This window comes from Rhinatrema bivittatum, chromosome 3 (assembly GCF_901001135.1).
Source record: "Rhinatrema bivittatum chromosome 3, aRhiBiv1.1, whole genome shotgun sequence".
NCBI classification, from domain to species: Eukaryota; Metazoa; Chordata; class Amphibia; order Gymnophiona; family Rhinatrematidae; genus Rhinatrema; species Rhinatrema bivittatum.
In genome coordinates, this window is record NC_042617.1 from 280,004,565 (window position 1) to 280,022,668 (window position 18,104).

Here is an 18,104-nt window from a genome sequence, read left to right on the forward strand (position 1 = left end):
TATAGTTGCATTGGAGAAAGTACAGAGAAGGGCTATCAAAATGATAAAGGGGATGGAATGGCGCCCTTATGAGGCAAGACTAAAGAAGTTAGGGCGGTTCAGCTTGGGGAAGAGACAGCTGAGGGGGGATATGATAGCGGTTTACAAAATCATGAAAGGACTTGAATGAGTAAATGTAAATCAGTTATTTACTCTTTTGGATAATATAAGGCCTGGGGGGGGGGGGGGATCACACCATGAAGTTAGCAAATAGCACATTTAAGACAAATTGAAGTTATTCTTTTTCACTCAACGCACAATTAAGCTCTGGAATTCATTGCCAGAGGATATGTAGCTGGGTTTAGAAAAGGTTTGGTAAATTCCTGAAGAAGTCCATAAACTGCTATTAATCAATAGGGAATAGCCACTGCTTGTTGCCTGCATTAGTAGCATAGGATCTATTTAAAGTTTGGTACTTGCCAGGTACTTGTGACTTGGATGGGCCGCAGTTGGAAATAGTGGCCAATCCAAGCAGCCTTGGTTTGACCCAGTATGGCATATCTTATGTTCTTATGTACAATATCCTTGCAAAATTCCTTCCTGATTCAAAAGAACTTTCAGTTCCCTTTTTTTTAAAACCCTGATCCACTTGAGCCACTCCTTGTTACTCTCAAATGAGCTGTGTCCAATTCTGGAGACCCAACCTCCAGAATGACAGAGACAGACCAGAGAAAGGCTACCAACATGGTGCAGTGCCTGCTCCATAAGCTCTACGAGGTGACTTTAAGGATCTAAATATGTACTGTACGTCTTAAAGGAGAAAAGTGATATGAGCAAGAAATTCAAAGACCTCAAAGGTATAAATAATGCACGAGAAGCAAACAGTTTTCAGTGGAAAGGTAACTCTAGAACAAGAGGCCATGATATGAATAATATACCTGGGAACTTTTGAGTTCTGGTCACCCTAAAATTTGTGTAGATTAGCAGGGGAGAGGAAGAGTAACAGCACACAAATGGAAAAATAACTTACCTGATAATTTTGTTTTCCTTAGTGTAGACAGGTGGACTGAGGACCAGTGGGTTATGCTCCCCTGCCAGGAGATGGGAGACGGAGCAAGCTGACGTCACAGTATATACAACCCTGCAGTGACCCCAGCCTGCCAGTATTCTCTTCAAAAGCAACTGTGGACATAGTAGCGAAAAACTTGATTAAAAACAGTCAACCATAACTGTACTCAACCAACAATAAACACGGAATTCAAGTAAGAACATAGGTACCCAAATCTAGGGACTGGATGAAAACTTAGCAGTAATCTCGTGGGACCCATATCCCCACAGCAGGACTATTGTTACAATCATTCAGCAGCCAAGGGCAGGAAGCTGAGTCCATCTGTCTACACTAAGGAAACAAAATTATCAGGTAAGTAATTTCTCCATTTCCTAGCGTGTAGACAGATGGACTCAGGACCAGTGGGAAGTACCAAAGCTACTCCCGAGTAGGGCGGCAGGCTGCCTGTGGTCCAGTCAATACCGCACATGCAAAAGCTGTGTCCTCACGGGCTTGCACATCCAGACAATAAAACTTGGAAAAGGTACGTACAGAGGACCACGTCACAGCTCGGCAGATATCGACGGGAGATAAACTAAGTTCCGCCCATGACACTGCCCGAGCCCTAGTGGAATACGCCCAAACCTAAGTAGGCAACAGCTTCTCAGCATCTAAATACGGGTCGTGATTATCTCCTTAGTCCAGCGAGCTATTGTAGCCTGCAAAGCTGGTTCGCCCTGCTTCCTTCCACCATGAAGGACAAACAGGCGATCCAATTTTTGGAGAGGTTCAGAAACTTCATACCGCACTACAATCCTCTTGACATTAAGGAATGCAGGAGACGATACTCCTCCACATCCCTAACCTTATAAAGGGACGGTAATGAAATGGACTGATTCAAATCAAACTCTGAGACCACCTTAGGCAAGAAGGATGGAACAGTACACAGCTGTAACACCCCTGGAGTCACCCGAAGGATCGGCTCCTGGCAAGACAAGGCCTGCAACTCAGAAATGTGTCGTGCAGAACATATAGCCACCAGGAACACTGTCTTCAAGGTTAATAACCGCAAGGAAAGGGTGCACAACAGCTGAGATGTAGGGCCCGCTAAAAAATCCAGCACCAAATTAAGACTCCACAAAGGAACCAGCAACCACATGGGAGGCTGAACCACTCCCTTCAAGAAACAGGTCACATCAGGATGGGACGATAAGAAGACATTATTCATCGTGCCTCTGAAACATGCAAGAGCTGCAATCTGAATCTTCAAGGAATTAAGGGCCAATCCTTTAGTAAACTCATCCTGCAAAAAATCCAGAATAAGACAGATCTTAACTGAACGAAGAAGATCACCGCGTTCCTTGTGCCAGGCCTCAATCTCCAAACCTGCACCTATGCTAGAGAAGTGGAGAACTTTCGAGAGCGGAGTATGGTAGCAATCACCACAGAAGAATATCCATGTTTCAACAGGCGAGCCCTCTCAAGGGCCAAACCGTAAGACAGAACCAAGTCAGAGCCTTGTGAAGAACTGGCCCCTGGCGCAACAGATTCAAGTGTGGCAGAAGATGAAGGGGGTTCTCTACCAGGAGCCTCCACAGATCTGCATACCACCAAAGCCCCCTGTGGCCTTTGATTCTGTGAATAAGCCTGCCCACCAAGGACCATGGAGGAAAAGGCATAAAGCAACTCGTCTTCCAGCCAGACCTGTACGAGAACATTGATGCCTAGAGACCACGGATCTCTCTTGTGACTGAAAAAGCGAGAAACCTTTGCATTGTAAGACTTTGCCAGCAGGTCTAGAGACGGAAGGCCCCCAGCAATCCACTATCAGCTGAAAAGCCTTGGTGGACAACACCCATTCGCTGGGGTCCAGACTCTCCCTGCTGGGAAAGTCTACTGTTAAGTTGTCCTTTCTGGTGATGTGGGAGGCCGAGATAATCTGTAGATGCCCTTCCGCCATTTCCATAAATTGGTCTACTTCCAGCAACACTTGCTGGCTCTTGGTTCCTCCCTGGTGACTGATGTGGGCCACTATCGTTGCATTGACCGATATCATGCAAACTGTTTGACCTTGCAGTCTGTGGCTGAACTGCAAGCACGCCAACTGAACCGCCCGGGCTTCCAGGCGATTGATGTTCCAGAGGGCCTTTTCAGCCGTCCATCGTCCCTGAGCCATCAATTCCTGACATTGAGCTCCCCAACCCTGGAGACTCACATCTGTCATGAGAACCAACCAGTTCGGGGAGGATAAGGACACTCTCCATCTCAGATGAGCCTCCTGTAACTACCACTGGAAGTGACAACAGATTTCCATCGGCAAATGGAGATGAACTGAATAGTCATGAGACTGCGGGTTCCAACGAGACAGCAGTGATTGCTGAAAAGGATGCATATGTGCCCTTGCCCATGGCACCACTTCTAGGGTAGCTTCCGTCAAACCGAACACCTGCAGATAGTGTCACACCATTGGATGTACAGCTTTCACCAAATGATGCACCTAAGACATCAACTTTTGGATCCGTGCGTCCGGCAGAAAAACCTTGCCCAGCCTTGTTTCGAAGCAAACTCTCAGATACTCCAATGATTGAGAAGGCTGGAGCCTGCTCTTGGCCAGGTTCACCTCCAAGATGAGCTCCTGCATCAAGGAAATCACTTTGTTGGTCACCAGGATGCTCTCTTCCAAAGACTTGGCCTGGATCATGTACGGGTGTACCAGGATCCCATCTCTTCTCAATGCTGCTGCTACGACCACCATAACCTTTGAAAATGTTCTGGGAGTGGTGGCCAGACCAAAGGACAGCACCTGGAATTGATAATGGCGACCCAGCACCGCAAAGCACAGAAAATGTTGGTGCTCCAAACGGATGGGAATATGAAGGTAGGCCTTGGACAGATCCAGGGAGGTCAGAAATTCTCCAACCTGCATGGCCATTATCACAGAGCACAAGGTTTCCATGTGAAAATGAGTCACCCGCAGACAACAGGTTGACACTCTTGAGGTCCAGGATGGAACAAAAGGAACCTTCCTTCTTGGGCACAACAAAATAGATGGAATAGCGCCCTGTATTTTTCTGAGGACGTAGGTACTAGAACCACAGCCCTCAGCCGGAGGAGCCATAGAATGTAGGCTCCACTGCCTGCTTCTTCTGTGGAGCATAGCAAGGAGACACCATGAACACTTCCCAAGGAATGCTGCAAAATTCCAGTGCATATCCTTCCCATATCACTTCCAGGACCCATTGATCTGATGTAATCTTGATCCACCTCTGATAAAAGAGAGATAGGCATTCCCCTATCTCCTCCTCCAAAAGGTGGGTCTGCAAACCTTCATTGGGAAGCTCGGGACGGTCCACCATCCAAGCCCGCTCCTCTCTTGAGCTGTTGGGAATGAAAGGTCTGAGACCTACCAAAAGGCCAAGTTCTCTGAAAGGCCAGGTTTCTGTAGGGACAAAAATGCTTGGAGTCTCAGAGACGACCCTTCACAGAAAAGGGGTACTGCAATTGCTTCTTATCCTCTGGTAACTGGGGAACTGGAGATTCGCCCCACTTACTGGCCAGCTTTTCCAACTCACTCCCAAACAAGAGTGAGCCATTAAATGGCATTTTAATGAGATTAGCTTTGGAGGTTGCATCAGCTGACCAATTCCGCAACCATAGCTGATATATTGCTGCCTCCACCAAAGCCACTCCTCGGCCGAGATATGGACCAAATCACAGCTGCTCCATAACTGCTCTGGAATTCACCCCATGATCATCCACCTCCTGAGAGAAAAGCAGGAAAGAGCATTCCACAAGAGCGCAACAGGAAGCAATCTGTAAAGTCATTACCACTGCGTCAAAGGCCTGTTTAAGGATAGATTCAATCTGTCTGTCATGCATATCCTTCAAGACTACTCCTCCCTCCACGGGGAGGATCATACACTTAAAGACAGCGCAGACAAGCGCATCCACTCTGGGAAAATGCAAATGCTCTCTCACTGCTGGATACAGAGGGTACAGGCCTTCCAATGCCCGACCCCCTTTGAAACTTGCCTCCAGGGTGTCCCATTCAAGATCAATCAATTCTTGAATGGCGTCCATAACAGGAAAAAAGCAAGAGGCTTTACACAAGGAAGCCAAAATGGGATTCTTCTTCAGCTCTGACGTAGAATCTGCCCCAGGCACTCCCAGCATCTTCAAGGTCTGGGAAAGTAGGGCTGGAAGGTCATCTCTATGAAAGAAACATAGCATGGTCCGATACGGTTCTAAACCAGGAATCGGGATCCGCCTCATCATCCATGCCATCCGGGTCCCCACCAGGGATACCCGTGGCAAACTGAGGCGTACCACAGCACTTAACCGAAGGATTGGAAGAGGGAGGGGGCCACCGGCTGAGGGATCAACCTGACAGGAAGAGGGCAAAGCAGAGCACTGCTCCTGACAAAGGCCTGTCAACCCAGAAAAACTCCACCTAAGAAAAAGCAGCTGGGTCCAGACCAAACCTCAAAGGTACGGGAGCGGGCCCAACTGAACTGCTATCTCCTGCGGAGGAGCCAGTCAAGGGAGTACCAAGATCTTGCGCACTTCCAGCCAAAGCCGTAAGCAGGCCATCATCAGAATGGGAGGATCCAGGCTTAGAAAAATCTGAGGAAGAAAACTCTCCTTCAGCATCTGAACAGCGCTGACAAATGTTTGAAGACAGGTCAGGCTGAGAAGCCCTAATATGACAGGCAACACAAAGAGAAAGGCACTTAGACTTCTTGTTTACCGGTGCCATGAGTGGAGGTAACTGTGCGTTCAAATGGCTTGCGCTTAAAAAAGTTGCATGCACAAAATCAAGGCGCTCCAGAATAAAGCGCGGAAAGGCCCACACACTACTGAAGCGTATCACCACACCCAAAAAGGTTGTGCGTAAAAGTCACGCCTAACTTGGCGCGCACCGCACACACCAACATCCTATCAAGGACAATAAGGCACGCACAGGAACGAGCAAAAATGCTGCCGTAGCCTACCACGTGGTGCCTAGCCCACCAGGGCCGCTCAACCCGCCAGGCTGCCCAGTTCCCCTAACCTCAACGGAAAGTCCTAAAAACCTCGTCTCTGTAATTTTTTTTTTTTAACTTACCGGAGTTCGGTGCTTACCGGCTGAGTCCAGAGACGGTCTCCAGCTGCAGGGGGGAGGGGGGGAGAGGGGATGTGCCGTCACCACCATGCTCAGCCTCCTGCACCCACTACCTTTCAGCTGCATAAGCAGTAAAGTCCACACCGGGAAGCGTCTACTGGACAGAGGCCTACCTCTGAGGGACCATGGAAATCACCTGAGAAATTTCTCAATTGGAAGAGGGATCTTTAGGTATCACCGCAAGAGAGTGGGGCTTTCATTTCTCAATTTAAAATTCTCCTTCCAAAATTCATAGCGATCCCTATAGGGAGATGCACATTCACCATTTGCTGGAGACAGAGAATACTGGCAGGCTGGGGTCACTACAGGAGTACATATACTATGAGATCAGTTTTCTCCGTCTCCATCTGCTGGCAGGGGAGCATAACCCACTGTTCCTGAGTCATCAGTCTACATGGGTTCACACACTTCCCTCCAGGAATGACTTTGACACTCTCTCCTTTCCCTTAGACCCAGCCTCCCACCTCTGAAGCTGTGACTGCTTTGGCTCCAGTGATCCAGTTCAACCATTGCTCCTTCCCGTCTAAGGCTTGCATGGCCTTCAGTCTTCTCCCAGCCCTGCTGATTCAATTGCAGCTGCCTCCCTCCATCCTGACATAAGATGGAACTCACATATTTCCTGTTACGTATCCAGAGACCGGGCAATTTCAAGAAAATCACAGAATCTGCAGATGAAACCTGAAGACCTCCCAGATAAAAAGAGTAGGAGACTGAGGTGTAACATAAGGAAATACGGAAAGGGTGATGGATACATGGAACATCCTCCCAGGGCAGGTAACTGGTAAGTAAAAAAAAAAAAGGTATTGGAATAAAAAAAGAAAAAACTATGGGGCAGGCAAGCAAAAGCCTCAGAGGTGAGGCAGCAAGGGTAAAGCTGCAAGATCAGGTATGATATGTGATATTGTAGTAGGGAAAAGGAATGGGAAGACTGGATGAACATTAAGAATGTCATACTGGGTCAGACCAAGGGTCCATCAAGCCCAGCATCTTGTTTCCCACAGTGGCCAATCCAGGCTATAAGTACCTGACAAGTACCCAAATAATAAACAGATCCCATGCTACTGATGCCAATAATAGCAGGGGCTATTCCCTAAGACTACTCGATCAACAGCAGCCATGGACCTCTCCTCATCTTTTCTAAACCTAACTACACTAACTGCCTCAACCACATCCTCCGTCAACAAATTCCAGAGCTTAGTTGTGTGAGTGAAAAAGAAATGGACTTGGGAGTCCCCATCGTGATGTCAGATTGTGTCTCATAGCAGTCATAGGAAGTACTGAAGTAGCAGCTTGCCGCTCAGCAAGACAGATGGGCGCCACCTTGTGGCTGTTTACCAAATGCAGATTTTTTTTTTTACTGACAAATGCTGCAGGTCAGCACAGCTGAACATTCATTTAATGATTCAACGTGAATAGCTATTATTTCATTTTGATGGTAACAAAAATAAAAATACCCCACCTATCCTGAAGCACACGGTGATAATCCTGAAAAGCTAAAGAGATGTGTTCAGATGGTAAGAATGTCTTTATTTTACAATTTTTTATTTTTTTTACTTAAAACATTTTGAAGAGCCATTTGAAAACATAGTCATGGACAAAACAGTATCTGTAAAAAAAAAAATAAATAAAATGATTGCAGGATTTCCATAGGCAGTAAACCAATAAACAAGGCTCTGTGCCAAAACACACAGCCCTAGTGATGGCGCAAAAAGGAGTGAGGGAGGGACAGGAAAAACACAGAACAGTTTTCAGCAGCAAGGTTGGTTCTATAGGATTTGGACTTTAACCAGACTAAACATGATAGGAGAGGTCAGGTTCACCAACTGACTTGAGATTAAACACAGCAGCCGTGATGGCTTTAGATTTGCGACACCCCCTAGGCGCTGTCAGCACGTTCCCCCCTTCCCTTCCTAGAAGACTGGAAACAGCCCCCAAGGCAGGAGGCCTTGGTAGTGTTGCGGTGGTCAGGCACGTGTCACAGTCTCTGCCACCCTAGGGAAAGAGCTACGACGGTGGTAGGCAAGCTTATGCTGCAGAGAATTTCCCAGCTCTGCACAGTCGACTGGGACCTACAAAACTCTGCTTCATTATCATCTGCTGGGGCAGGCCAGGAGGTCCTTATGACCCACAGAGGTTTTGCATCCCAAGAACAAGTCCTACTACCTCGGTGCAGAAATCCAGACCTGCTTGAGAGGTCAGGGCAATGTTTCCCCAAACCTGTTCTCAGGGCACTGCCTGCTGCGCGCTGCCATGCAGAGGACCTGAGTCTGAGTCTCAGGCCAGATCTTCCAGTCAGCTGGGACTGGGTAGGCTGTGGAGACAGCATTCACAGCCTTTAGCAGCAGGGAGGGGGGGATGTGAGGGAAGAGGGAAGCTCAGCCACTGCTCAACAGCAACACCTAGTGGCAAGACTCAGGGTGCACACGTACCAGGTTCAAAAGGGTGTTGCACTCTACAGCAAAGACCATCACTGCACTGGTTTGGCTTGGCTAGGGTGGGTTGTAAAATAGAGGAAAAGATCCCAAAGCCACAGCCAGCTCCACCTAAACTGGAAGCAGAGAGGAGGAAGCTGGTGGGCCAAAAAAAAAAAATGCATGAGATATTTTCCATATACTAAAGCTCCAATATATGCAAATATCACATGCCTATTCATTGTGGATATCCAGCAAACATGACTGGCTATGGGGGCACAGCACAGGTTTGGGAACCACCGGGTTAAAGGTTCCCAGCTGGCTCCAGATTTCCAAGACAGGCTGACCCAGTCCTCATCTAATCCTACTGCATGCATAGACTCACAACGATGTTCCTACGTGCAATGGGGGTCGAACTAGGGCCTGGATTTCAACATCCTGAACATGTGCAGCCCTGGGAGAAGTAGGACTACAGTCTAAGTACTTTAACCATATGACACTTCAGAAACCGCCATCATCAAACCAGCATGCCTGCATGAAGACTAAGGAGAGTGTGAAAAATAAAGAGCAAACAGTCAATTCACTTTCTCAAGTCTAAAACAAACCTAGTGGTTAGAGTAATGGGCTGAGAACCAAGAAAGCCAGGCTTCTAAATCCTACTACGACTCCCTGTGATTCTGGGTAAGTAGGGTCACTTCACCATCGTTGCCTCAGGGGGAGGGGAAGGTTATCTAAATGCAATCTGCTTTGAAGTGACTGACCAGCCACAAAAGGTGGAGTAAAATGAATCACTTAAACTTTCTGCAACATCTGGAGAGAAAATGTTGCAAAAAGAAAAATCAGACAGAGAAAAAGCTTGTACAAACAAGCACTGTGGTATTTATGCCCAATGCTTAAATAGAGCACTTTCCCCCACATATTTTAGAGCAGAGATGCATCAAAGCCTTTTCCAGCCAGAAACAAAACAAGTAATCCCATTTAGGCACCTGCAACTTTTCTTGCAAAACTGTGGATTCTTTTCCTTTTTCAAAATTGCAGAATTTAAACAGCTGGGCAAAAGATGCCTTTTTTTTTCCCAACACTGAGCAAGCAAACTAACTTGGAGACTCTTTGCACTTTTGCTCAAATCTTAAATATGGCTCTGCTGTGGGAAACATGAGGGTCAGCACCATTCTCCACCACCACCACCAGACTGGCACCCAGACCTCAGATCAGAAACACAACATGAGAGCATCTCAGAGGAGAGTGCTGGGAGGAGTGAGACAGAGCAGAGCAAAGAGAGAGCAGCAGCGTAAAAGGTGGCAGCAATAGAACAGCAATCAAAATTCATATTCACGAGGGAGAGAACCCCCAAGACATGACAGAGGCTGTGATATCTTTTATTAAACCAAGAAGCAGATTCTTCAGCCTGGCAGCCATCACGCTTTACCTTTCAGTGCTGCTGGAGCGGCGAAAGCGACACTGCAGAGCAATGTTATCGGCGTACAGAATGCTTTCTGCAGGTCCAATGAAAGACATCACAACTTGCACCCATGCCTGGCGTTAATGGTGATAGACACTTCAGGTTCTCACAACAACCCAGTTCACCAGGTCGCTCTCTAAGGTTTCCAAGCACACTGCACTCTCTGAGAAAAATAATCTAAGCGCAGGGAGTAGTGGAATCATTGGAGGATTCTCTTAGTGGCCTAGCTGGGGCAGGGTGGAGTTTGAGACCTCAGTTTTCACCCTACAAATTCACACCACAAGCTCCCTGGTAGGAATCAGATCAAGGATGGAATCCTTCACAAGCTGGTATAATCCCAGTCAAGAGGTAGTAAAACAGTGCATCAGAGCATTTTCATAAAAGAAAGCTAAAAGATCCTGACAACATTACCAAAGGCAAGCCCCCACATCTGGCTCTCACTACTGCAGTTTTATTACAGTGTCACATATTAAAAAAAGAAAAAAAAATGCTGGATCACTATAACATACTGTCAGTAGACAGAAGAGGGTTGCAGGAAATCACGTACAAACAGCACCTGCTCCAATACACACAAATAGCATTGTTTCTAATGGAGGGGCGGGAATAATACAGGGGTGTATGAACAACTCACCAAGTCGTTACCCTTCTATTATAACCATTTATCCTCCAATAAAATCTGGAACTCAAAATGTCCATAAATTCACTGATCGATAGCCATAGCCGTAACACCATGGATCCCCAGTTAAAAACCTCCCTCCCCACTCCAACACAGGCCATGTTTCGGTAGTTATACCTGCTTCAAGGATATTATTGCTGACTGCAACAATGAAATACAATGCATTTTAATTTCATGCACTTTAGACTTCCTTATGCGATATTTATGGATTCAAAATTCACTTGTTCAGCAAAAGATGAATGCAAATCTTTTTACTGACAAATAGCCAGAGAGCGTTCCAAGAATAAAATTTATAATCCAGGTTGATGGTCCCCTCTCCCCTGAATCCTATTACTTTTTTTTTTTAATCTCTTCAATTCAACATGACATACTGATATCTTGGTTTGTGCGACATGATCTACATTTGCCGCTGTTTTTAACACCTGTTACCGCACATGCTTTAAGATTATTCTGTAGGTTCTCTCAACCCTTATCATGTGACTTAAAATATCTTGCATGCTAAGATTATGATGTGTCTGACACGGGCTACATATGCCACCATTGTTTATGCCAAAAATCTCATGCTGTACACTGCAAGACTAACCTTTTGGACATACTATGATCCCTTTCTTAGAAGAAATCCATAAATATTTTTGGGTTTTTCTTCTGTAGCTTTGCTTTGACACCACTGAGTCATGTGGTTTGGTTTTGTTTGGGATTTTTTTCAACCTATTTAATTAGATTTACCAGAGGTCCTGCAACTTTTCATCTTATATATCTGGGATGCTTTGTACCCTTGTCCTGAATAAATATATTATTTTCTTTTCTTATTCAGATTCCAGATCCCTCCCAGCACAGTTTATGTGAAACACGGTCCATGGTGGACCATCAACCTGGATTATACATTTTATTCTTGGAACAGTAGCTGGCTCTTCATCAACGCAAAGGTTTGCCTTCATTTTTTGCTAGACAAGTGAATTTGTTACCGTTCCTTCTTGGACTTTTATATATTTTGGGTTATCCACCATTTTCCTTTCTGCTTATATTTTTGGGGTCAGCAAAAATCCCTTTCAACTACCAAGATGTGGTCCATGTCCAGGGTGGGGATTTGAAACTGAGGCTTCTTTGCTTATAGTTACCAAGTAGTGACATTGGAGGAATTATTATTATAAGAGGGGGGTAAGCACTCAGTGCACACCACTCTATAAATTACCTTTTATTATAGAGTAACAACTTGAGTATTAGCATGGACACTAGGTTTGCTCACATATGACTGCCTGCAGCTCTTCTATGTACTGTCTGTAGTGAAGTAAGGTTGACCTCTTGTGTGCATACATCACATGCTGTAAGAACACTAGAAATTTAGGGCACAGATGGAAGAGCACAGGAGATTTCAGTCTCCACAAATCCCCCTTCCCCCCCAAGAAAAGTGGAGGAAAAAACAATGGTAAATTGGGGGTTTTTTGAACACACTGATGACAGTTAAGTTAAAAATCAGGCAGCACCCTCCCCCCCCCCCTCACAAAACCAAAAAGGAGGTACAAAGGAATACAGAAAGTTTCTGTTCTCTGTTAAAACAGACAGTTCCCAGAACTCCATGAGGACACGCACCCTTATTTCCAAGTCTATGCTGGGCCTTGCCCAGACACGCCCCATTCCTCACAAATCAAGCTCCAGATCTTCCAGCTCCTCCTCCAGGGCCTTCCTCCGTCCCAGCTTCTCAAACTGCTCTTTTGATGGCGTGCCAATCTCCCCAGAGTCAATTTTTTGCTGCAGCTCCTCCACCTGCCGCAGCTTCTTCCGCAGGTTTTTAATCTTCCTGGCCTTCTCTGACATGGAGGAATTGAGCTCGGCTTCTTCATGTAGGCACAGTGCATTCTTGCTCTGCTCCCCACTGCTGCTGCTTGTAATTGTGGCTTTCTCCAGAGCTTTGCTGAGGTGCTCCGTCTCATTTTTCTCCTGCTGCTGCTTCCTTTTCTCTTTGCGCTTCAGGTTTCTCTTAGCTGTTTTGGACAGTCCAGCCTCACCATCTGCTCTTGCAGCCTCTTTTGCAGGGGCAGCTTCTTCAGGATTCAGGCCTGGGGGCAGGTCTGGTTTGCTTTTGAAAAACTTCACATATTTGTTCTCATACCTGCATGGAAGAAAACACATCAGTGCTCTTGCAGACACAAACCACCTAACCTGACAACCAGGGGGACAGATCCTGTCTTGGTTTCATTGATCAGAGTATCAGCAGAGCAGTCCTGTCCTCCCTCAGTCCCAATGGCACTAGACCTGGGGAAGGTAGGAGAGATAAACAAGCTGAAGGCAACAGTCCGCCAGTATTTTACTAAAAGAATATGAACATGGAGTGTGCAGCAGGAGGGGGTGCTGGGTTAGGGAAACATATGGGGCCTTTGCTTTGTCCAACCCCCTGATATTGGTGGTCCTGTCTCCTTCCTCTTTCCCTTGATCTGTGGTCCTCCTCTTCCTCTCCTGCTTGGCTGGCATGAGGACAGGACTTCATACCCACTTCCTACCAGCTACTGCCTCTCCCATGCTATTCAAACCACAAAATCAGAAACAGCACAGGAGAGGTAACAGGAGATGGGTATGATATTCCAAACCCCTCCTGCCAGGCAGGGTAGAGGAGAAGGCGGCCCAGTGGAGAGGTGAAAAAGAAGGAAAAAGTCTGCCAAGGATGAAGCTGGGGCCAGAAAGAAAGAGGAGGAAGAGTGTGATCCAGCTGCTGGGAGAGACAGCGAGGTGGAAGGGAGAGAAAGAAGGGGAAGAGAACAAGGGAGAAGAGAGATGGATGCCAGGGAAGCTGTAACATGCTCCAAGTAGCTGCACCAGTGCCTTGCTGGATAACTGCAGCTATAGCAATGTAGAAAGGAAGATCTGCAATAGAGAGGGATTGCTGGCTGCAGGTAAGGGATATCCCTGAACCCTAAAGTGTGAGCTGTTCCTTGAAGAGCATCTACACATTTCATCAAAAGCATCTTGAGGCAAAGATTTGATTCTACCCAAACCTGAAGCATCAATTGAAAAGGCATGATAAAAAAAAAATCCTCAAATTATAATTATTACTGCAAGGCCACACCTATAACTTATTTTCTGCTTATAGAACTTGGCATGGGGGGACAGCCAACTTAGTAACAAGGAACCTTGCTATATAGGTACAACTTTCCCTTGGCTGTTTGATGGCAGGTTCAGCATTTTAATGATTCTCTGTAATGGGAGTGCTGTCTCCTCTGCAGTCACATCAGGGATGTGATGCCTGACCTCAACCTATATCCCTTCCTCCACACCATCCAACTTTTACAAAGGGTTTGAACACCTTTTGATCAGTCCCTCACCTAGATCGGCAGTGCAGATACTCAGACCCAACTTATTTCTAGGGACCAGGAATTCGTCCTCATCCTAAATATTTTGGAAAAGGGAAGCAAAACAGTGGGCTTAAAAAATATATATATATATCCCAAGATTTCCAATAATCTGACAAACTTCTTAGTGCTGTGTCACATAGGCTGTTACAAGGACCACCTTCAGTGCAATTTAACACAGCAAGAATCCTGAAAAACACTTAACTCGAAGGCAATAAAGTGAGTGTTTAATTAAGCGCTTGCATGGAACAGTGAAGGATTCTGGTAGCTAGACTGGTCCTGGAGGACACTGAATTCTTTACAATCTGCGATAGATATTCTTCTGTTGAGCCAATAAAACCTATCACTTATCATCAACTTTGGATAATTCTTACTCTGGTCTGAGAACAGGTTATTACAACCTGGAAATATTCCCCTGGTAAAGGCCCCAGTCCCATCCTTCCCTAGACTATTCGGAGATACATACACAGGAACTTCTTCCTGAGGAACATATCCTTCTTTCACTTTCCTCTGCTTCCGCCAGGTCCCATCAGGCCGCTGCGTCGCTGCAATGTACTTTCCTGTAATATTACAATCATTCCACTTTGTAATGGATTTTTTTTTTAAGAGAAGTAAAACAATTTATAAAGTCATTCAAAGGATCTCACACAGCACGGTGAGGGGAAGAGAAGAGTATTATTGCAGCAAAAATCAGAATGTGGGTTCAGGTTTCAACCCACCAGTGGAGGGTGCTGTACACTGCTATGCAGAAACATCCCCGAATTGGGTCTTCTGCTCCGTGGATCAGCCAACATGGGGGGATGCTGCAGAAGCAGCGTTCACAGCCCTAGGAGGGTCATAGTCATTGCTTAAGGGGGGACACTGGGTGACCGATTCCAAGCCCATGACGGCAGGGAAGGAGAACCGGTGCATGACTGTCAATGCAAGGACCAGACTAGATATATTGAGGGGTGGGGGAAAATACAAAAGCGGTGAAAAATCCCCAGGCAATCGTGAATAAAGGCTCAAGGCACCAGTTCCCAACAGTTGCTCTGATTAAGCAGGAAGCACAAAGAAGCAGAAAGAAATCATCGGGACAAAAAAAAAGAGAGAAAATGGAACTGAGGGTCGGGCACCCCCCTCCCCCCTCTCTTTTTTTCACTGTGCATCACAGAAGGAGAATAAGCCTCTTCACGCACACTGAAGAATGATAAATTCCCCCCCTTATCCCCGCCAATTCTCTCCCATCCATCACCACACCGTGAGGATAAGCTCTTTCATACCCAGAAAAAGAATATCCCCCTCCTGCACTTAGGGATGCTCGGCGTGCCTAGCCCCCCGCCCCGCACAGAGCTTCACAGTCAGGGTTTTCCGACCCACATTCAAGACCCCCCACTGGACAGGCTCGCTCTCTCCGCCCCCAGCGGCCGCTCACCGGACTCGTCGGTCACATAGGGAGTCGACATCTTGTACGGCGGAGCACTTCCGGCGCGCTCGCCCTCCCCGCCGGAAGAGAGGGAGGAAGGGGCGGGGCCTGAAGCGCGCTCGTTTCGTTCTATAGGTGCAGAGTCTGCCCAGCCCGGCGCGAGAGAGAGAGAGAGGAGTCCTAAATGCCACCCTTCCCCCGGCCTTGTCCCCCATCCCGAGACTCTCACGCGGACAAAAAAACGGCAGGAGACGGAGGGGAAGTGATACAAAGTAACCCGAATGTTATAACATGCCAGAGATACAATATCAATATTGTACAATAGCCGTTCGCTGCTTTACAGGGCTCCCTTCTCGCCTAGCGCGCTCACAGCCTAAGCCCGTGCAGGGAGTGAGGTGGGGGTTTCTCTCCGATCGCAGAAAAGTTTAGAGTAGGGTTGGAACTTGGGTCTGCGTGCACCGATCCGTTTTACATATGTTACCAAAGGGTAGGAGGAAAAGGAGCCCTTGCAAGGTAACGCTGAGATCCCGTGTCATTCCCCCTATCCAATATGCATACTTGGAAGCTTTTGAGTTGTGGTGACTCTGAGATTGATGTTGATTAGCAGATTGGGGGGGGGGGGGAGAGAATGGAATAATATGTATCAGCTTTCTCTCTTACACCCCCCCACCACCACAGCCTTCTCTCTTCAGCTTTCTCTCTTACACCCCCCCCCCCAACCACAGCCTTCTCTCTTCCACTCCCCCCGCCATACAGTTTCTCTCTTTCTTCCACCACCACCATCACCTGTCCCCCCCCCCGAGATGATCCCAGCATACTTGCTCTTTGACTCTGACCCCAGCACTCTCCTTGCTCCCTCCCCCTATAAGTCTCAGCTCCAGGATTTATGCATCCTCACTCTACCCTTGGCTGGGTGAGTCCCAAGCCTTGGAATCACAGCTGCAGACTGAGTTTTGTGTGTGTGTGTGTTGCAGCCCCTCTCCAGTTTCTCCCCACATGCTATTTGCAGGATCTACTCCAGACTCGCCCCACTTCTGTTCTCTGCAGGCTTACTGAGGAAGGGGAGTGGCTGAGCTGAATATAGAGAGGCCCTGGGACCCTGCAACTAATGCAAATTCCCCGAGTCTCAGGGTGAAATCCTGAGAATTCCCAGGTATGCCAATATGCTTAGCATGTGGGGAGTGCAACCTGAGCAGTAAGATTCAAACTCCGCCCAGATGAACGCTAGAAAAGTTACTGTTCCTGCCAGGGAAAGGGAAAAGGGGCGCAGTTACCTGGGACTTCCAGCTCCCATCGGAAGTCCTGCACTTTTTCTTTTTCAGAGATAAGCAGGCTGGGGAACTCTGGTCCTGCCTGAGGCTCTCTTTCTCTTCCTGCTTGGACTCTCAGGCAGTCGTAGCTTCCTGTGATGGCCCCAGCGTGCGGCTCAAGCAAACATTCCCAGGTTTCGCATTTTCCTTTTTTTATTTCATGACTAAAGCGATGTGGTGGCCACGTTGTTCTTCTTATCTTTGTAAGTTGTAGGAGATACCTCGTTCCAGTGGACAGGTATCACCTACCTACGATTTATTTTTTGACCTGTATTTCCTTTCCCTGGAACCTATGCTCACAGGAGCTTAAGTTTTCAAAATGATTTTTGGGGGGGGGGGGGGGTATACTTTGTTATGGAATACCATGCCCACTGAACTGCGCCTTGAGCCATCTCCCAAAACATTCAAGCAAAAACTCAAGACATGGTTATTCACACATGCCTATACTTGAAATATTTATGTTTTTCCTCTCCTTTATATGCCCTGCATTATCTACCCATCTCCCCCGGTCTAGACACCATCTCTAATTTCCCCAACTTCTGCTTACTGTAAATACCTCTCCTTACAATTGCTCTTAATTGCACTGGTAGTGCTTTCTCCCCCCTCTTACTACCTCTAATTAGAACTCCATCTCATCCTAACCCTCTCCCTTCCCTCATACCCAATTTACCAGAATCCCTTTCTTCTCCAGTTCTGTTTATCTCAGCTCAGTTAAGTTACACCTAAATTATAGGTTGTTTTTTTTAAAGACTCTACTTGTTTTATGTTCAAATATATATATTTTTACTATTGTTAAATGTATAACGATCATATAATCCTGTTAAATGTATAACGCTCCGGCGTAAGTTCCTGTTCTCTGTACACCGACGTGATATCTTTGATGAGCGGCGGTATATAAAAAATTATAAATAAATAAATAAATATAAATAAACATAAATTACCCCTCCTTAGACCGAGTGAAGATGTTTGTTCAATAATGAGGGTACTCAAACCCATCCTCAACCCACAGAGCTGGCACCTATGCCTGTACTGAATGCCCTGTACCCACCCTGAGGCATGGAAGAGAAACCTCATGGGGTGCAATAGCCCAGCAGGGGTGTATTTCGATGCCTGTGCTCTCTCATTATTTCCTGTGGCTGAACCCTGCATACTGGTCTGCATTCCAGAAGAGCCATGATACTGTGAATAGAAACGTGTTCATGAAATGTGTTTGGATGCGGCTTTTGGTGACACTAGCAAATGTTTTGATTATCTTGAAAACCAGGAATATTACTGTGTTTTCGGCCCTCTTTACAGAAAGTGTAAGAG

At 46.7% G+C, this 18,104-nt stretch overlaps 1 protein-coding gene across 1 annotated transcript; it reads right to left on the reverse strand.

The window, feature by feature from the left end:
* Window positions 1-8,626: 8,626 nt before the first annotated feature.
* PYM1 (PYM homolog 1, exon junction complex associated factor) lies at window positions 8,627-15,638 on the reverse strand. Its single transcript, XM_029594805.1, has 3 exons — window positions 15,496-15,638; window positions 14,548-14,641; window positions 8,627-12,847 (listed from the first exon to the last, which is right to left on the reverse strand). The coding sequence occupies exons 1-3, from the start codon at window positions 15,524-15,526 to the stop codon at window positions 12,376-12,378; spliced, it is 597 nt and encodes a 198-aa protein (XP_029450665.1). The 5' UTR covers window positions 15,527-15,638; the 3' UTR covers window positions 8,627-12,375.
* Window positions 15,639-18,104: the final 2,466 nt, after the last annotated feature.